At 37.3% G+C, this 20241-nt stretch overlaps 2 protein-coding genes and 1 pseudogene across 6 annotated transcripts in view; 2 read left to right on the forward strand and 1 right to left on the reverse strand.

Annotated features, from left to right (window-relative positions):
* Positions 1-12009, reverse strand: part of FAM186A (family with sequence similarity 186 member A) — a 77684-nt gene extending 65675 nt beyond the window's left edge. Inside the window, exons 1-2 of the mRNA XM_030322257.1 lie at positions 11982-12009; positions 11668-11846 (exon numbers count right to left, since the gene is read on the reverse strand). Coding sequence (XP_030178117.1) covers positions 11668-11846; positions 11982-12009 — 207 coding nt within the window. The remainder of the gene's footprint in view (positions 1-11667; positions 11847-11981) is intronic.
* LOC115518968 lies at positions 7012-7815 on the forward strand (annotated as a pseudogene).
* Positions 12010-14079: 2070 nt separating the features above from the next.
* The window catches only part of LARP4 (La ribonucleoprotein 4), a 64379-nt gene continuing 58217 nt past the window's right edge, over positions 14080-20241 (forward strand). For 4 of the 5 annotated variants that reach the window (XM_030322579.1, XM_030322582.1, XM_030322580.1 and 1 more), the window contains exon 1: positions 15278-15423. In XM_030322579.1, the coding sequence (XP_030178439.1) occupies positions 15406-15423 (18 nt within the window). In that variant the 5' untranslated portion in view covers positions 15278-15405. Of the gene's footprint in view, positions 14101-15277; positions 15424-20241 lie in introns of those variants that run through there. The other variant, XM_030322581.1, reaches the window with a different exon arrangement.

Genomic DNA, 20241 nt, shown 5'->3' on the forward strand with positions numbered 1-20241 from the left:
GCTAGAAATTTGTATCCCTGAGCTCATCCTTTTCTTTCCCCCACTTTATCCAGTGACATTAGGAGCAAGCAACCAATCTCATTATATTTGTTAGTTTGCCAAAAATGTCTGAAAGTATCATATACACAGTCACCCAGATTCTTGCTTTTTAAAAGCTATTAACTAGGAGTATCCAATAGTAATATTTTACATATCTTAATTGACAGACCAAGTTAAGGACTATCAGTGCTCTCTTTAATACTGGAAATGGAGTCATTCACATCTTTAAATCTAATCAGATTAGAAAGCCAATTCCAGAAATCCTAAACCCAATTCAGAAAACTTATCCTTAAGATTCTATTCCTTCAGAACTGCTTTCTCTATACCAGACTCTGTATTAGTAGTAGTAGCATTCTCCAGAGAAACGAACACTGGAATATATATGTACACAGATAGATAAATAAATATATAGAGATATATATAAAGAGATTATAAAAAATTGATTCGCATGATTATGGAGGCTAAGAAATCTCACGATTTTCAGTTGCCAAGCTGGAGAGCTAAGATAGTCTATGGTGTAGTTCCAGTCAAAAAGCCAGCAGACTCAAGGCTCAAAAATGCTGATGTTTCAGTTCAAGTCTGAAGGCAGGAAAAGACTGATGCCCCAGCTCAAGGAAGGCAGGGAGGTCGAGCTCCCTTTTTGTTCTATTCAGGTTTTTAATTGACTGGATGAGATCCAATCACATTAGAGAAGACATTCTGCTTAATTCAGTCTGATTTGAGTGTTAATGTCATCCAGAGACATCTTCATGGACTTACTCAGAATAATATTTGGCTAAATGTCTGTGTACCCTGTGGCCTAGTCCAGTGGACACATAAAATTAACTATCACAACTATCACCACAGGAAAATATTTGCAAATTATATATCTGATAAGTGGTTAATATCCAGCATATATAAAGACTTCCTAGAACTCAACAAGAACAAACCCAGTTCCAAAATGGGCAAAGGACTTGAATAGATATTTCTCCAAAGAGTATATATACGTGGCCAACAAGCACATGAAAAGATGCTTAACATCACTAATCATTCAGGAAATGCAAATCAAAGCCACAATGAGATACTTCACACCCATTAAGATGGCTATTATCAGAAAGGGAAAAAAAATAACAAGTGTTGGTGAAAATGTGGAGAAATTGGAACCCTTGTGCACTGCTGATGGGAATGTAAAATGTTGCAGCCACTACAGAAAAAAATATGGCAGTTCCTCAAAAAATTAAAAATAGAATTACCAGGGGTGTCTGGGTGGCTCAGTCGGTTAAGTGTCTGACTCTTGATTTCAGCTCAGGTCATGATCTCACAGTTGTGAAATTGAGCCCGGTATCAGGCTTTGTGCTGAGAGCATGGAGACTACTTGGAATTCTTTCTCTCTGTCTCTCTCTATCCCTGTTCTGCTTGTGCGTGCATGCACTGTCTCTCTCTCTAAATAAATACACATTAAAAAAAATTGAAATACTATATGAGCCAGAAATTCCATTCCTAGGTATAAAAAGAATTTAAAGCAGGGACTTGAACAGATATATTATACTATATGTTTATAGCAGCCTTATTCACAATAGCAGAAAGGTGAAAGCAATGAAAATGTCCACTGATGAGTAAATGGATAAACAAAATATGATACATACATACAATGGAATATTAGCCTTCAAAAGAAAGGCAATTCTGATACATACTACAACCTAAATGAACATTGAAGACATGCTAAGTGAAATACACGAGGCACAAAAGAACAAATACTTTATGAATCCGCTTATATAAGGTATCTAAGAACAAATACTTTATGAATCCACTTAGATAAGGTATCTAGAGGAGGCAAATTCATAGAGACAGAAAATAGGATGCTGGTTGCCAAGGTTTGGGGGAAATAGGTGGTTATTGTTTAATGGGTCAGAGTTTCTGTTTGGGATGATTAAAATTTCTGAAAATAGTGTTGATGCTTATACAATACTGTAAATTACTTAACGCCACTGAATTGTATGATTAAAAATACTTAAAATAATAAATTTTATGTTATGTAAATTTTACCACAATAAAAAAATTGAAAAATGGGTAATTGCCTTTTTAAAACAATAATTGAAAGGTAAATAAATATTTATAACATATGTAGAAGTATGATATGAATACCACAAAGGCCAGGAGAGAGAAAATGGTAGAATATTGTTGTAAGGCTCATACGCTATTCAAAAGTGGTAGGTTACCATTTGAAGGTAAATGGTGTATACTACAAACCCTAAAGCAACCACTTAAAAGGTGAAACAGTGTTATAGCTAAGAAGTCAATAAAGGAAATAAAATGGAATCATAATAATATAATATATTTAATCTAAAAAAAGTTCAGAAAAAATAAAATGAAACAAGAAAACAGATGGAACAAACAGAAAACAAATAGCAAGATAGTAATTTTAAACTTACTCATATTAATAATTACATTAACTACAAATGGTCTAAACATCCTATTAGAAGGCAGAGACTGTCAGGTTGGATTTAAAAAGAAACCCAGGGGCACCTGGAGGCTCAGTCATTTAAGTGTCTGACTTCAGCTCAGATCACGATCTCACAGCTCGTGGGTTTGAGCCCCATGTTGGGCTCTATGCTGACAGCTCAGAGCCTGGAGCCCACTTTGGATTCTGTGTCTCCCTCTCTGCCTCTCCTCTGCTTACACTCTGTCTCTCTCTCTCAAAAATAAATAAAACATTTAAAAGAATTTTTTAAAAAGAAACCCAATTATATGCCTTCCTATAAGAAACTCACTTTAAATATAATAACCCAAACATGTTTAATGTAAAATAGAGAAAATGCAAAGAAGGTAACACTCATCAAAAGAAAGCTAGAGTGGCTATATTAATAACAAACAAAAATAGATTACAGAGAAAAGTATATTACTAGAAATAAATAGGGTCATTTCATGGTGGTAATATGGCCAATTCATTGAGAGGGCATAGTAATTCCATACGTTTAGCATATAAAACAGAGCTTCAAAGTACATGAAAAACTTTGATAGAACTATCAGAAGAACTAGAAGAATTCACAATTATAATTAAATATTTCTATACCTCTGTCTTGATAATCGATGAAGTTGAGAAGAGATAATGGAAGACTTGTACAGTACTATCAGCCAATTTGATGTAATCATTATTTATAGGGTACACCGCTCAATGAAAGAATACAAATTGTATTCAATGCATACATAACATTTACCAATTTAGACCATATTCTGGGCCTTAAAACAAATTTCAAGAAATTTACAAGGATTCAGATCATATGGAATAAGTTCACTAATGCCAATGAAATTAAATTAGAGATATGTAAGAGACAAAAATCTCAAAATATTTGGAAAATAAACACTGTTCTAAATAACCTATGGGTCGAGGAATAAAATCAAAAGGAAAATTGGAAAGTATATAAAACTAAATGAAAATGAAAATGAAACATTTTCATTTGCATTGCAAAGGGAGATATACCACTTCTTACAAAAGAAAAAAGTTCTCAAATCAATGACCTCAGCTTCCACCTTAAGAAACTGGGAAAAAAGAGTATATTATATCCAAAGTAAATAGTGTAAATAAAATAATAAAGATCAGTGTGGGAATCAGTAAAATAGAAAACAGAAATAGAGGGGCACCTGGGTGGCTCAGTTGGTTGGGTGACCGACTTCGGCTCAGGTCATGATCTCACAGTTTGTGAGTTCGAGCCCCGTGTCGGGCTCTGTGCTGACAGCTCGGAGCCTGGAGCCTGCTTCAGATTCTGTGTCTACCCCTCTCCTGCTCATGCTCTGTGTCTCTCTGTCTCTCAATAATAAATAAACATTAAAAAAATTAAAAAAAAAAAAGAAAACAGAATTAGAGAAAATCTGTGAAGCCAAAAATTGGTTCTTTGAAAATAGCAATAAAATTGATAAACCTCTAGCCAGACTGAAAAGAGGAGAGAGAGAGAGAGAGAAGAAAATTACTAATACCAGAAATGAAAAGTGACATTATTACAGATTCTACAGATAATAAAGAGTTTATAAGGGATTATTGTGAACAATTTTAGGCCAATAAAATTACCTAAGATAAAATGGACAAATTACTTGCAAGATGCAAACTGTGAAAGCTCACTCAAGAAGACAGATAACCTGAATAGCCCTGCAATTTTTTAAATTGAATTTATAGTTTAAAACTTTCCCATGAATTAAACCGCAAGTCTATATGTGTCTACTGATTATTTCTCCTTACCCCGCCCAAACACTTAGTGGATCCTACCAAACATAAAAGGAAATGCCAATTCTCAACAAAGTCTTAAGGAAAATTAAAAATATTTTACTTGAGTTTATAAAGCTAATATTAGTCTGATGCCAAAACCAAAGTATTAAAAGAAAACTACAGGGCACCTGGGTGGCTCAGTTGTTAAGCATCTGACTTTTGATCTCAGCTTAGGTCTTGATCTCAGGGATTTTAGGGTCATGAGCTAAGCCCCATGTTGGACTGCATGCTGGACATGAAGCTTACTTAAAAAAAAAAAAAAAGAAAACTACAAACCAACATGTTTTGTAAACATAGACACAAAAATTAACAAATGTTAGCAGATTGGATGCAAGATAATACAAAGAATATGAGTGAATGGAATTTATCCACAAAATGTGAGGTTGGTTTATCAGTCATAAATCAATGTAATTCACTATTTTAACAGATTTAAAAAGACAAAAAAGAAATCACGTGATAATCTCAATAGATGCAGTAAAACCTTTTGATAAATCCAAGTATCTATTCCCAATTAAAAATCTTGGCTGGGGCGCCTGGATAGCACAGTCAGGTAAGCATCTGGCTCTTGATCTGGGCTCAGGTCATGATGTCGGGGTCATGATTTCATCAGGGTTGTGAGATCAAGCTCCATGTTGGAGCCCTGTGTGAGGCTCCTTGCTAGACTTGGAGTCTGCTTGAGATTCTATCTCTCTTGTGCACTCTCTCTCTCTCTTAAAAAAAAAACCAAAAAAAAACCCCACAACCAAACAAACAAAAAAACCTCAGAAAACTGAGAAGAGAATTTCTCCAACTTGATAAAGAGCACCATAAAAAAATATACTGCTACAATCATAGTGAATGAGGAAGACTGAATTCTTTCCCTTAACATCAAGAACAAGGATAGGGGCACCTGGGTGGCGCAGTCGGTTAAGCGTCCGACTTCAGCCAGGTCACGATCTCGCGGTCTGTGAGTTTGAGCCCCGCGTCAGGCTCTGGGCTGATGGCTCGGAGCCTGGAGCCTGTTGCCGATTCTGTGTCTTCCTCTCTCTCTGCCCCTCCCCTGTTCATGCTCTGTCTCTCTCTGTCCCAAAAATAAATAAACGTTGAAAAAAAAATTTTTTTAAAAAAAAGAAGAAAACAAGGATGTCTCATCACTTCTATTCAACTTTATACTGTAGTTCCTTGCCTACTCAGTAAGTTAAAAAAAAAAAAAAAGCTTACTTATTTTTCCCCTCCCCCCCAAAAAACAGTTTAAAGCCACCACTGGGTGGCTCAGTCACTTAACCATGATCTCATGGTTTGTGAGTTTGAGCCCCGCATCAGGCTCTGAGCTGTCAGCATGGAGCCTGCTTGGGATCATCTGTCTCTCTCAAATTAAAAAAAAACAAAAAAGCAAACTTAAATGCACACAGACATAAAAGGAGGAATCAAACTGCCTCTATTAGCATATGATAGGGTTGTCTATGTAGAAACCCCAAGGAATATATGAAGAAAATCTATGAAGACTAGTAACTGGGTTTTATTATACAAGATGCACATACAAAAATGTATTTTATTTGTACACATTAATTGTGAACAATTGAGAATGGAAATAAAAAACCAATACTATTCACAATATAGTATAAAAAAATGTGAAATACTTAGGGACTAACAAAAGATTTGCAAGCACTTGGGAGAAAAATTAGACCTAAATAAATACAGAGATATTCTGTGTCCACAGGTCAAAGGACTCAATATTAAGTTCTCAATTCTCCCCTAATTGATCTATAAATTCAATACAATCCCAATCAAGACACCAGCAGGCTTTTTGCCCCCCGAGTAGAATTTGACAGACTGATTCTAAATTTTGCATGGAAATGAAAAGGGAGAAAGTAGTATGGATAAAGACAGTTTTTAGGTTATGAATGTTTGAGTGTGTCCCTCCAGAAAAAGAAGCCCAAGAAGAGGAAATGGAGATAGAAGGAAGATGTGAGCAAACAAGTTGGGCATAATTGAAAAAGAACAAAATTGGAGAACTAAAAATACATGATTTCAAGAATGATTATAAAACCTCAGTAATCAAAAAAGACACTGCAGTATTAGAATAAAGATAGGGGCTCCTGGGTGGCTCAGTCAGTTGAGCGCCGACTTTGGCTCGGGTCATGATCTCACGGTTCCTGAGTTCGAGCCCCCGGCCGGGCTCTGTACCTACAGCTCAGAGCCTGGAGCCTGCTTCAGATTCTGTGTCTCCCTCTCTGTCTGCCCCTTCCCTACTCGCGTTTTCTCTCTCTCTCAAAAATAAATAAACATTAAAAAATAAAAAAAAAATAAAGATAAATAAATAGATCTAGAGAACAGACTAGAGAATCCATAAACTCACACATACATGGTCAATTGATTTTCAATAAAGGTGCAATGCAATGCAATGGAGATAGGATATTCTTTTCAACAAATGAATCTAGAATAATTCTTTTTAATGTTTATTTTTGAGAGAGACAGAGTATGAGTGGGGGAGGGGCAGAGAGAAAGGGAGACAAAGAATCTGAAGTAGGCTCCAGGCTCTGAGTGGGCAGTACAGAGCCCAATAATGTGGGGCTTGAAATCAGACTGCGAGATCATGACCTGAGCCAAAGTCGGAGGCTCAACTGCCTGAGCCACCCAAGAGCCCCTGTTTTGTTTTTGTTTTGTTTGTTTGTTTTTGACACCTCAATCAATATCTGATATCATTTACAAAGTAAGATAAAATGAACCATAAAGCCAAGCCCAGAGCCAAAATCATGTTTCACAACCAGTAGGACAATGATGTGACTGTTTGGAGCCCTCAAGGCAGGAATCATCAAATTGAATATGCAATGGAAGCTGTCAAACAAGGTTCAGCCACAGTTGATCTGAAGAAAAAACAAAAAAACAACACATAGTGTTGGTTGCATTGAAGACAGCATAGTCAGAGCCTGCAGCTCATCAGAAAAAACTCTCCATGTTGACAACCATATTGGTATCTCAGTTGTGGGACTTACTGCTGATGCTAGACTGTTATGTAATTTTATGCACCAGGAGTGTTTGGATTCCAGATTTGTATTTGACAGACCTCTTCCTGCATCTCATCTTGTATCTCTAATTGAAAGCAAGACCCAAATACCAACTCAACGATATGGCCAGAGACCATATGGTGTTGGACTGCTTATTGTTGGTTATGAATATGGGCCCTCACATTTTCCAAACTTGTCTATCTGCTAACTATTTCGACTGTAGAGCTATGTCCATTGGAGCTTGTTTTCAATGAGCTCGTACTTACTTGGTGAGACATATGTCTGGGTTTATGGAGTGCAATTTGAATGAACTGGTTAAACATGGTCTGCGTGCCTTATAAGAGACACTGCAGAACAGGACTTAACTACAAAGAATGTGTCCATTGGAATTTTTAGTAAAGACTTGGAGTTTACGATTTATGATGATGATGATGTATCTCCATTCCTGGAAGGTCTTGAAGAAAGACCACAGACAAAGGCACAGCCTGCTCAACCTGCTGATGAACCTGCAGAAAAGGCTGGTGAACCAATGGAACATTAAGTCATAAACCAGTCCTTATGCATGTTATCAAATGTGTAAGAATTCAGGATCATGTACTGATGACAATAATCTATACTTTGCACCAAAATATGCAGGGTCTTATGGTATGTTTTAGGAATCAGTCCAGATGTGAGTTTTTTCCAAGCAACTTCTCTGAAACTATGTAATGGTGTGCATTTTTCTTTGAGAGTGTCTATATAATCATTTTCGAGAACGTATAATTATTTGTACTAATGTTTTTATATGAAGAGCATAGTGTCTGTGTGGTTTTAAAGACAACTATGAAATAAAATTTTTTCACTTGCCAAAAAAAAAAAAAAAAAAAGACACGTTGAACCATAGACGTAAATGTAAAGTCTATAAGTATAACTCCTAGAAGAATACATAGGAGAAAATGTTTGTGACCTTGAGTTAGTCAAAGTTTGCTTTGGAAGAAAGAAAACATTGATATATTGGACTAAGGAATTTTGTTCTTTGAAAGACACAATTAGTAGAAAAAAAGACAAGTCACAGAATTGGAAAAAATATTTGCAAACCACCTATCTGATAAAAGTTGTAATCAGAAGACATAAAAATACTCAAATCTCAATAATGAGAACATAAACCAATAAACTTTTAAAATATGGTCAAAATATTTGAACTGTTAGAGAAGACATACTGAGTGCAAATAAACTCATGGAAAGTTGCTCAAAATCACTAGTCATTACAAAAATGCAAATTAAAACCATAATGAGATACTATTATATACCTTTTGGAATGGTTAAAATTAAAGATCTAGACTCTCCAAAACTTCGGAGAGTGGAATCTATTATTTTAATTTTTTTTAATGTTTATTTATTTTTGAGAGAGACACAGAGTGTGAGGGGCAGAGAGAGAGGGAGACACAGAATCTGAAGCAGTCTCCAGGATCTGAGCCGTCTGTCAGCACAGTGCCTGACGTGGGGCTCGAACTCATGAACTGTGAGATCATGACCTGAGCCGAAGTCAGACACTTAACTGACTGAGCCCCCAGGTGCCCCTGGAATGATTAAAATTAAAAAGACTGAAAACATGAAGTGTTGATAAAGATGTGGAATAATTGAAAACTCATATACTGCTTGTGGGAATATAAAATAGTATAACTACTTTTTAATGGTTTTTATTTAAATTCCAGGTGGTTAACATACAGTGTAATATCATTTTCGGGTGTACAATATAGTCATTCCACACTTCCACAAAACATCTTAATCCTTATCACCTAGGTAAATACCTAGTAGTACAATTGCTGGATCATAGGGTAGTTCTATTTTTAACTTTTTGAGGAATCTCCATACTGTTTTCCGGAGTGGCTACACCAGTATGCATTCCCACCAACAGTGTAAGAAGGTTCCCCTTTCTCCACCTCCTCACCAACACCTGTTGTTTCCTGTGTTGTTAATTGTAGCCATTCTGACTGGTGATATCTCACTGTAGTTTTGATTTGTATTTCCCTGATGATGGCACTGGCACAAAAATAGACACGTAGTTCAGTGGAACAGAATAGAAAAAACAGAAATGAACCCATAACTGTATGGTCAATTTATCTTCAACAAAGCAGGAAAGAATATCTAATGGAAAAAAGATAGTCTCTTCAACAAATGGTATTGGGAAATTGGTCAGCAACATGCAAAAGAATGAAACTGGACCACTTTCTTTTAAAAACATTTTAATAATGTTTTTATTTACTTATTTTTGAAAGAGAGAGAGCTAGCAGGGGAGGGGCACAGAGAAATGGAGGAAGAGAATCTCAAGCAGTCTCTGCATTGTCAGCACAAAGCCCGAAGCAGGACATGAACCCACAAACCGTGAGATCATGACCTGAGCCGAAATCAAGAGTCTGAAGCTCAATCAACAGTCATAGGCTTAACTGACTAAGCCACCTAGGCACTCCTGAAACTGAAACACTTTCTTACACCACATGCAAAAATAAATTCAGAATGGATTAAAGACCTAAATATGAGACAGGAAACATCAAAATCCTAAAGGAGAACATAGGCAGTAATTGCTTTGACATCAGCCACAGCAACTTCTTACTAGATATGTCTCCTGAGGCAAGGGAAACAAAAGCAAAAAACAAAAACAAAAACAAACAAACAAACAAAACTATTGGGACTTTATCAAAATAAAAGGCTTCTGCACTGCATAAGAAACAATCAACAAAACTAAAAGGCAACCTACAGAATGGGAGAAGACATTTGCAAATGACATGTCTGATAAAGGGTCAGTATCCAAAATATATAAAGAACTTATAAAACTCTGTGCTGACAGCTCAGAGCCTGGAGCCTGTTTCAGATTCTGTGTCTCCCTCTCTCTGCCCCTCCCCTGTTCATGCTCTGTCTCTCCCTGTCTCAAAAATAAATAAACGTTAAAAAAAATTAAAAAAAAAAAAAAGAAGTGTTTCCTTCACTAGCCAAATTGTGACCTGTGACTTCCTAAAAAAAAAAAAAAAAGATAAAATCGAACATTTACATACCACGTGACCCAGCCATTCCAACCTAAATATTTACTCCAAAGAAATGAAAGCATAGGTCTACAAAATAAGTCATGAAAAAGTAAACAAACATTCATAGCAGTTTCAGTTGTAACAACCCCAAGTCCAAAGCAACCCAAATGCCCATGCCATGGAGAAATACTCAGCAATAAAAAGAATGAACTATTGGGGCACCTGGGTGGCTCAGTTAAGCGTCTGACTCTTGATTTTGGCTCAGGTCAAGATCTCATGGTTCATGAGATCAAACCCTGCATCAAGATCCGCATTGGGCTCTGCACTAACAGGTTTTTTAAACCTTAAAAAAAAAAAAAAAAGAAAGAACTATTCATATCAATAAGAATGTGGATGAATCTCAAAATAATTATGCTAAAAGAAAGGAGACAGAAGAAAGTGGATGCTGTATGATTCCACTCTCATAAAATTATTTTAAAATACAAAATAATCTATAGTAAAGAAAGCAGATTGTCAGTTGCCTAGAGATTGGGTGGGGGTGGGGAAGGGTGTGTGGGAGGAATTTTAATGGAGTGTGAAGAAACTTTTCAGGAGTGATGGGTAAGTTCATTATGCTGATTGTGATGAAGGTTTCGCAGGTTTTTATGTATATCAAAACTTTTATACTTAAAAAATATACAGTTTATTATGTGTCAATTATATTTCAGTAAAGTTGTTAAAAGCGAATACCAGGTTATTGTTCTTTGTTGTGGAGAGTTGGAACAGGAGTAAGTTTCTGCGGAGAATGAGAAAGTACAAAAATTTAGCACTCCTTAAACATAGGAAAAAACTTCCCTGAATTAATTTCTTTTAATCTGATTGGTTTTGTTGTATTCTGTTTGACAGACTAAAATGCAGTATACCCTTAATTATTTGGGGTTTATTGGATTGTTATACTATTTAAGCTTTTTGTTCATTGTCCTTGGATTTCTCTTGGCCAATGAAATCCCCTTCCATGAGGCGTTCGGGGGAAATTAAAGGAACTGGAATTCAAACCAAGCTGTTTCTTCTTGTTAACAGCTATTTGACAAAAACTCAGATGAGAACAAATTAAAACTATTGACTGAAATTAGATACTAATATTAGCTGTAGATTTTAATTTTTCTTTCTACCCCAATCACTCAATCGCATGTGTGATTTAATTCTTAAAAGGTTTGATTAATTCTGATAGGAAAGTTAAAGACATTAACATAAAACTGGAGCTTGTAATCCACAGAGTCAGGTGAAATTGTCATTTGAAATCATAGCTACCTCAAACACAAAGATCATGAAAATAAAACGAGTTCTAAAAAAAATGTAGCTTATCATTGATCATTAAAAAAGAAAGTTGTAATCTGTAAACTTCTCATTTACTACCTACCTCTCTGGCTCGACAAAGCTGTGCATGCTCAATTCTAGAGATGACATTCTGCACTGCCAGTGGGATCTCCAGCTTAGGGACCTCTGATTTATACAGGGCTTTTATGGACGTGATGGTGGAATCCACTGCTTCTTTGTCTGATTCAGATTCAGTGTCTATCCCACTTTGCATTTTGATAACTATATTGAAAAGTTGAGTGATTTTCTTTTATTTCTTCTCTTCACCGAGTGTAGGCAAATGATAATATCCACGAGGAAGAGGTGTTTCCTGCTCCCAGAGTTTGTGGTCTACCCTGTCACTAATTGGTTGTTAACCATGGTATTCCAGTCCTGGTGATGTCATAATAGATCCATTGTGTCTTCAATAACTCAAACATTTCAAGAGTGCTTACTGTATGCAGAGAAGTAGGCATTCTATATGCTGTGATTGGAGAAGGGTGAAGGGGGGTGGGAGGGTAGGAAAGAATAGACAACAGGAACGCTAGAAGAAATAGAAGATACAGTCCTGCCTAAATAAGCTTAAAATCTGGGTGTTAGAATTCAAGATCCAGTATGTCAAATGCAACTCCTGATTCTTCTCTCTTCCTGAGATTTTGCTTAAGAATTTTTAAGCCTGTAATTGATTAGGTGTGCTACAACTTCTTCAGCTGCCCCTCAACTTGTCCTAGATCTGTAATTTGGAAGATATTGTTTGGATGAACATCCCACTCTTTGCACTGCCTAGTTACTCATTTTTTCCAGGAACTTGACTGAAGATTTTGAAATTCCATAGTTGGCTGGAGAAATTGAAGGGAACGCTGGATGCTGCTTTGTAACTGGGAGAGGGGTACTCTGGGCAGCTCTGGGCAGCTCCTTTGATTGCGGAGGAGGTGAAAGGATTTAGGACCCTGGAGCAATTAAAGGAGAGGGTGGTTTTGTTGGCTGTGTAGCTTTTTTTTTTTTTAATTTAAAAAATATGAAACAGTACAGAAAGTAATATAACAAATAGCCACGTGCCTATCACGTAGAATGAACAAATATTAACTTTTTGTAATATTTGCTTCCGAAATTTTTAAATAAAATTAAGCATTGGAGCTAAAGTTGGGGTCCCTTTTGGTGTTCTCCATAGACTCCTTGCTTCCCCTCTGCCACTTTTCAGAAGTAATGACAGTCATGAATTTGTGGTATTTGTGTGTAGTCTCTGTTTATATAGTTTTATTATGTAACTAGGTATAGGTATTCATTAACTATCTAATATCATTAAGATTTTCTACAAATTATGAATGTATAAGTTAATTTCTCTACAGGAACTTCCTATGTTGAGTTCTTGGTATAAACTTGTAAATTTAAATATGTGTTTCAGTCCTTCAGAAAATGGGAAGCAGGGGATCACAAAATAGTTGTCTTTTAAGAAATCAATCAATATACAGCAAATTAAATATTTTCCCTTCTAATATCCTGCTAAGTTATCCCCTCCTTTGTGTTCCCAAAACACTTTGTAAATTTTCTATTATAGTACTTATCTCATTGAAATGTAACTGTTTTTGTCTCTGCCCATTAGCCAGTGAACTTCTCAAAACAAGATGCTGTGTTTTAGTTTTGTGTGTGTGTGTGTGTGTGTGTGTTTAATACTTGACATATTCTTCCTCAGTTTCTCTGCAGAAATTTTCTAAAGTTTGGATATTTCTTATAGTTTCAGATTCAATTTCCATGGAAATTTTTCTAAGCCCCAGAACACTTTCTTTTATTGTTAGACTGCCCCCCCATCATAGAAATTACTCCCTCCTTTTTCATAATCACAATTATGTCCAACAAAATTAATAATGTTTTCTGAAAGGAGTACAATTAAGAATTTTTAATAAATGTGAAGTTTGATTAAAATATCCATGATTATCCAGCATTTCTTGAAATTATCAATCTAAGTACTTCATTGATAATATTTGATTTTGAGATCCTCAAGTAACTTTTATTTCTTGTGACTTTTTTTACGTTGCTTACTTACCCCAGCAGGCATTCACAAAGCAGCCTACATGCGTGTATGCCTAAACTAATTTAGGATTATTGTGCTCTCTCCCTCTCTCATATTTTTTATGCAGCATGGACTTCATCAGCAACTGGAAATGAAAGTTTTTTAAAGCAAAGTTTAAAACCTCTCTTCTTCCCTTTCAATTTGTCAAACATTTGTTGAAAGATACTACTATGTAGCCAGTATTATCTCAGACTGTGAAGAAAAATGATAGGGTACCTGTGAAGAAACTAAAAAAGAAAACAAAACAAAACAACGAAAAAAAAAAAGAAGAAAAGAAACAAATTTAAGATAGAATATTTGAGCACTAATAAGGGACATGAAGAAGAAAGGGAGCAGTGTCTTTGGGAAAGCCCTATGGACAGAGAAGGTGATTGACAAATGAAGACATTCCAGATAGTGAAGACACCTTGAGCCATGGCTTTGGAGGTGAGTGTTGGGTTTGTCCTTCAGGGGAAAGGTGAGGAGATTGATTTTATTGAGATGAAGTAATGTTGAGTTTACTGTGGATCAGATTAGGGAGAGGATGGGATACAAGTATCAGGAGTTTGATGGAGGAATTAATTTGGCACCTAAGTGAAAAAGGGAGAAGATTCATTTGAGGTAAAGTAAGGGAGATTACATGGGGTCAGAATGGTAAGGTCTTGAAAGCAAGTAACAGCAGTTTGGTGAAAATGAAACCTTTAATTTAGAAAGATTTGTGAAATAATAGACTGGAAAAAATTAGTGGAAAAAAATCAACACATAATTATTTCAAAAGTAAGTGTCTGAACTGGGAAAAAGAAGTAGGACTGATAGGGAGGGCTAAAGCTTATTAGGTATTGCTCAAGATAAAAAGGAATTTGGATCATCTAACAGAAAAGTATAAAGATGATTTTTAAAATTTTGTTTTTATTGTACTTCATTTAACATGACAGAACATCAATGAAGAGGCTATCCATACTAAGTTATTAAGTAGCATAGATGTGGATACCTGATGTAAGTAAAGGGCAAAGTTCTTTAAAGGTGTGTCTAGGGGAAACCCGCCCTCCTAGAGGATTCCTTCAAGTGTAAAAAAGGGGGGATAAAACCTATTGCATAAGATCTTTTTAAAGATTAATTCACATAAGATACCTAGGATAATGCCAGGCACATAGTAAGCTTTTAATATACAGCAGCGGCTATTAACATATTTACTATTAAATCTGCTTGCTTTTTTTTCTTCTCGACTTTGTTTCTGCGAGAGCCACCACCTTTTCGGAAGGATTGGACGTCTGTCCAGTACCCCTCACACAAACTTGCCTTTTTATCAGATCTAGATTTTGAACTATGAAGACTGCGTAATTGTTAATAGCGGTAGTACCCGTCCCTCTGGCGGGGGATAAAATGCGTAGGATTTTTTCACACCCCCGTGGTACAGAATGGCGTCTTCCTCTGATCGCTTCCCTCCTCCCCCCAGGCCTGATGATAGTACATCCCATCCTGCTGCTGGAAAAGGTAGCGCAAAAGTTGAGCGCGCCGAGGGGGTGTCTCTTCTCCCGGAAGCAATTGTTTTCTAGAACCGGAAACAGTTGCTCTTTCAAGGGAGGTGGGACTGGGCGGGTCGGGCCGCAGCGGCTGACGGCGGGGGAGGAGCCGGGTCCACTGCCGGGTGGAGGGGCCAGGCGAGTGTCCTTATCCTAGCGATTGGGGCTCGGGCCTGTAAGCCCGTTGGAGTCGCGGCAGCGAGAACGATTGGGCCGAGCGGAGGAAGACATGTTGCTCTTCGTGGAGGTGAGTGGACTTGGTAATGTCGCCCAGCTGTGGGGAGAGCAGGAGTGTGGAGGCGCCGGCCGGTCCCACCGCCATGTGACTTTCCAGGCCGTACACGCCGCGGAACCGGCAGATAGGCTGACACAGCACCTGGGCCGTGCAGGCCTGCGGCTCCCCTCTGCGCTCTCGCAACACTTTAGGAAGCTGTGGGAAGTGAGGGCCGTAGTGGGAGAGAACTGAAGGTGGAGAATCGAGGCTTGTCTGGTGTGGCGTGAGGGTCTGAGGAAGGGGGAAATGTCCCATATGGACCTCCGAGAGGAGACAAACAGGCCGGGGGGGGGGGGGGGGGGGGGGGGGGCGGAGTCTACGGAGAAAAGGGTAATCAGGTGGGCGCGTGGGTGGGGGGGGGGAAGCGAGGTCTCGCGGGGCCCTCTGGGAGGGAAGCAAGCAACATGTGGGGCCGCGGAGGGAGGAAGGTGAAATTCTGTATAAGTATGTTGAAGAGAAAGTTGAAAGCTTCTTCTTAGTACCCCCCCACCAAATTTTGTTTGGTCCCCGTCCCTAAGTCTCTGGAACGTTCTGTGGGTGGAAAGCGAATTACTGTGAACGGAGGAGACGCCGATAGGCTTTGGAAGCCTTGAAAGGCACCGCTTTGACCTTTTGTAAAAGTTACTCAGGCAGTGGCTCCGTGATGAGGGGTTGGTTTTATGAACGGATAAAAGCCCTTATACAAGGAAAATTCCAAGAATGAGAACAGCCTAGTCTGGGGAAAGCCGGTTTTTATATGTTGTTTAACAATGGAACTACTTTTATTTTAACTGGAACGTCTGCTGCTGGCCTATTTTGGTTTTGAAGGTGGTGGATACCTGTCTTCCACAAATACGAGGTTTAATTTCTCTTATTTCTGTCTTTCTCTTGTGTGCAGTGAGCATCAGCTGACTGCCTGGCTAATGCTTTGAGTAGATTCCAGATCATATTGTTCTTGCATTGTGAAAACGTCAAACCAGCAAAGCTGCAACTTCGCAACTTGGCACTTGTTAACTATGCCCATAAAAAGAATCTTTTCAATGAGGGAAGGAATTTACAGGTTGTATAATTGATCGAGAAGCCGGGCCAGTCTGTGGCAGGTTTTTTTCCGGAGGGAGGGATGGATCTTACTCCGTAGTATTCCGGCATAAAGTAAATAACATGGTTTAATTTTTTTTTTTTTGTTTTGTTTTAAATCTGACAACGTGTAGCTGATAAATTTGAGATCTTTACATTGGGTTTTAAAAAGACAGCTACCTTACAGTATGTCCAGCATTGGTAACAGACATTCATTGGAATATTCCAAGTAAATCATGAAAAGACTTGAAATTACTGAACCCATTCTGTTTACCGTTTTTTATTCTCATTGTAGGTTTTTTGTTTTTTGGGTTTTTTTTTTTTTGCTTTTGGGTTTTTGTTTGTTTTTTGTTTTTTTGTTTTGCAGGATAAGAAATCAATATGATTTTAAACAGTGCCAGTTTGTATTAGGAGCGTTGTGTCATGCAAATGCTTTAGGTTTTAAGTGTGTATGTGTTCTGCTGGGCAAGTGAATGTGAAGTTTTACTTACATGAACATGAATTCCAAAATAAACTTTTGAGTTCCAAATTGATTCCTTTGGCTTTGTTAAAATGTGATCTTTAATAAGAGCTCTGTTTATTGAGTGTTTAAGCTAGCTCCTCTCCTTTCTCAAAACAACTGCAGCGTTTTACAGATGAGAAAACTGAGGCGGAGGGGCGCCTGGGTGGCTCAGTGGGTTAAGCGTCCAACTTCAGCCCAGGTCATGATCCCACGCTTTGTAGGTTCGAGTCCCACGTCAGGCTCTGTGCTAACAGCTCAGAGCCTGGAGCCTGCTTCGGATTCTGTGTCTTCCTCTCTCTCTGCCCCTCCCCTGCTTGCACTCTGTCTCTCGAAAATAAATAAGTATTAAAAACAAACAAAGCTGAGGTGGAGAGGTTAATAACGTAGAAGTAAAGTAGTGGATTTAGGATTTAGATACAGGTCATTCTAATGTCAAATCCTGTCTCTTATTAAACTGTTACATGAAATTAATATTTCCATTAATCATTTTCTTTGTGAATCAGCATGTGGTTTTTAATTTTTCTATGAGTTATTGAAAACAATGTCACTAAACATTTGGGGCTGAATATATGGTATTAAAATAAAAAAAAAACCACACACTGGTCATTTTGTGTGTTTACTCATATTTGATCCTTATAACTATAAGAATAACCTGTAAGATTTAAAAATTATTCTGAGTGAACCAAAGCTCAGTTTGATGTCTAAGGTCATTCAGGTAGGGGGCAAATTATGTGGGGGGCTAAAGTCTGAAGTCTGGCATCTAGAACACAAGTCTCTGACTCCAGAACTTATTTTTTGCACTTTCCCCTAAGCCAGGGATCCTTAATCTGGGTCCTTAGATAAACTTAAGGAAGTCAGTGAACTTCGCTGAGGAAAAAAAAAATTGCCTGTTTATTTTCACTAGCTTCTAATTAAAATCTAGAATTGAAAATAATGGAAATTTCAATGGATGCTACAAGAAATATTTTCATATATTGCAGTTTTTGCATGTATCTTGAAATACTGTTCATTAGTCCTTGTTACTGTATGTTTAAAAATCTTGTTATTTAGGGGTGCCTGGGTGGCTGAGTCCGTTGGGTGTCCCGACTTCAGCTCAGGTCATGATCTCACAGTTCCATGAGTTCGTGCCCCATGTTGAGCTCTGTGCTGACAGCTCAGCCTGGAGCCTGCTTCATTCTGTCTCTTCCTCTGTCTCTGCCCCTCCCCCGCTGGTGCTTTTTCTCTCTCTCCCTCTCCCTCTCTCTCTCTCTCTCTCTCTCTCTCTCTCTCAAAAATAAACAGTAAAAAAATGTTTTTTAATCTTGTTATTTAATGCATCAGTAAAGAAGCACATTTATTACTAAAGTAGAAATTTTAAAATATTTTGGTAACTGTAACATAATTGGTTTGTTTTGTGATTCTGTGCATTTTAAAACTTAAAAAACATATTCTGAGAAGAGATCTGTAGGTTCATTGGACTACCAAAGAGGTCCATGGCCCAAGAGAGGTTAAGAACCACTTTACTATAAACCAGGTTGCTTATGGATCATCTCTGGTGGGATTTCTCTAATCTGGAATCGGGAGTCCTTTGCAGTTGTGTTCAAAATTTTGTGTGCATTCTTCTTGAAAGACCCTAGCTTAACTAATTTATAACTGGAAAATAAATGGGATAAATAATAGTAACGATAGTACCACTATAATAATAGTGGTGTACACCTTTGTTGTGCTTACTGTGTGTCAGACCTATTAACTGTTTTTGCATGTATACATTTGTTCAAACCTGCTTGTGAGGTAGGTAGAATTGTTGTCTCCATTTTAGAGATAAACTAAGGCACAGAGAATATAAGAAACTTGCTCAGGATTATACAGTTAGTGAATATTGAAGCTAGAATTAGAATCTAGCTACACTGCAATAGAAATCTATAGGCAGACAGGGAATCCTATTTTAAGTAGCACTTAGATGTAACTTTTTTTAAACTTAGTCTTGCAAAGGGCTGTATTGACTTAAGTAGTTTATTGGTTTTTTTCTCTGTTCTGAAGGAGACAGATACAGTGTCTGGCTTTCTGAAAAGAGGTAAAAATGTTTGGATAACTCATAAATAAACATTTAAAAATTTTGTCAACAACAAAATGAGGGGGGCCTGGATGGCTCAGTCAGTTAAGTGTCCAACTTTGGCTCAGGTCATGATCTTGCGGTTCGTGAGTTCGGGCCATGCGTCAGGCTCTGCTGACAGATCAGAGCCTGGAGCATGCTTCAGATTCTGTGTCGCCTTCGCTCTCTGCCCCTCCCCCACTCACGCTCTGTCTCTTTCTCAAAGATAGATAAAACATAAAAAATATAAAAAATGAAAAAATAAAATACAGATAACATAGGGGCGCCTGGTGGCTCAGTCAGTTAAGCCTCCAGCTCTTGGTTTTGGCTCAGGTCATGTCTCACAGTTCCACTTGGGATTCTCTCTCCCCTTCTCTTTCTGCCTCTCCCTCTTGCATGCTCTGTCTCCCAAAATAAATAAACTTTAAAAAATAAGTGAAATATAAAATACAGAAAATTGAATTATAACCATTGTTAAGTGTATGTGTAGTTCTGGGTTGCTAAGTACGTTTACATTGTTGTGCAGCCATCACCATCCACATCCAGAATTCATCTTACAAAACTGAAACTGTACACATTAAACAATAACTGCCCATTTCCCTCTTTCTCCAGCTCTTACATAATTTTAAAAATAATTTATCTGATTCCTAAAGTTTTTTTCTTTTTTTAGGTAATATTTTAAATTTTCGGTTAACCTTAGAATTTGAGATAAGTGGGATAATTTACCTAGGTAATTTTCATTTGTTTTATAGTAATCATAAAGTGCCTTTCTTTTTTTTTTTTAATGTTTATTTTTGAGAGAGAGAGAGAGAGCACACAGGCGAGTGAGCAGGGAGGGGAAGAGAGAAGTCGGACACTTAACTGACTGTGCCACTCAGGCCCCACATAATGTTGTGCCTTTCACCCCAGATACAGTACTGTTTTTTCCTGTTAATTTAAGTTTGTTTATTGAAAGTTATTAGATGACTGAAAATGGTTTTTTAAAAAATGACTCAGAAGAAGAAAGTGCCTAAACAAGTTTTGAAATGATTGCCAAGAGAAGTTATAAATAAGTGAATAGTGGTTTTTGAACAACTTGGTTTTGGAATATTTATTGGAGGTAGATGCAGAATTGAAACACGAATAAAAATATTGTCAAGTAGAAATATTTTCAGATGCAATG

Source organism: Lynx canadensis, chromosome B4, assembly GCF_007474595.2.
Source record: "Lynx canadensis isolate LIC74 chromosome B4, mLynCan4.pri.v2, whole genome shotgun sequence".
Taxonomy (NCBI): domain Eukaryota; kingdom Metazoa; phylum Chordata; class Mammalia; order Carnivora; family Felidae; genus Lynx; species Lynx canadensis.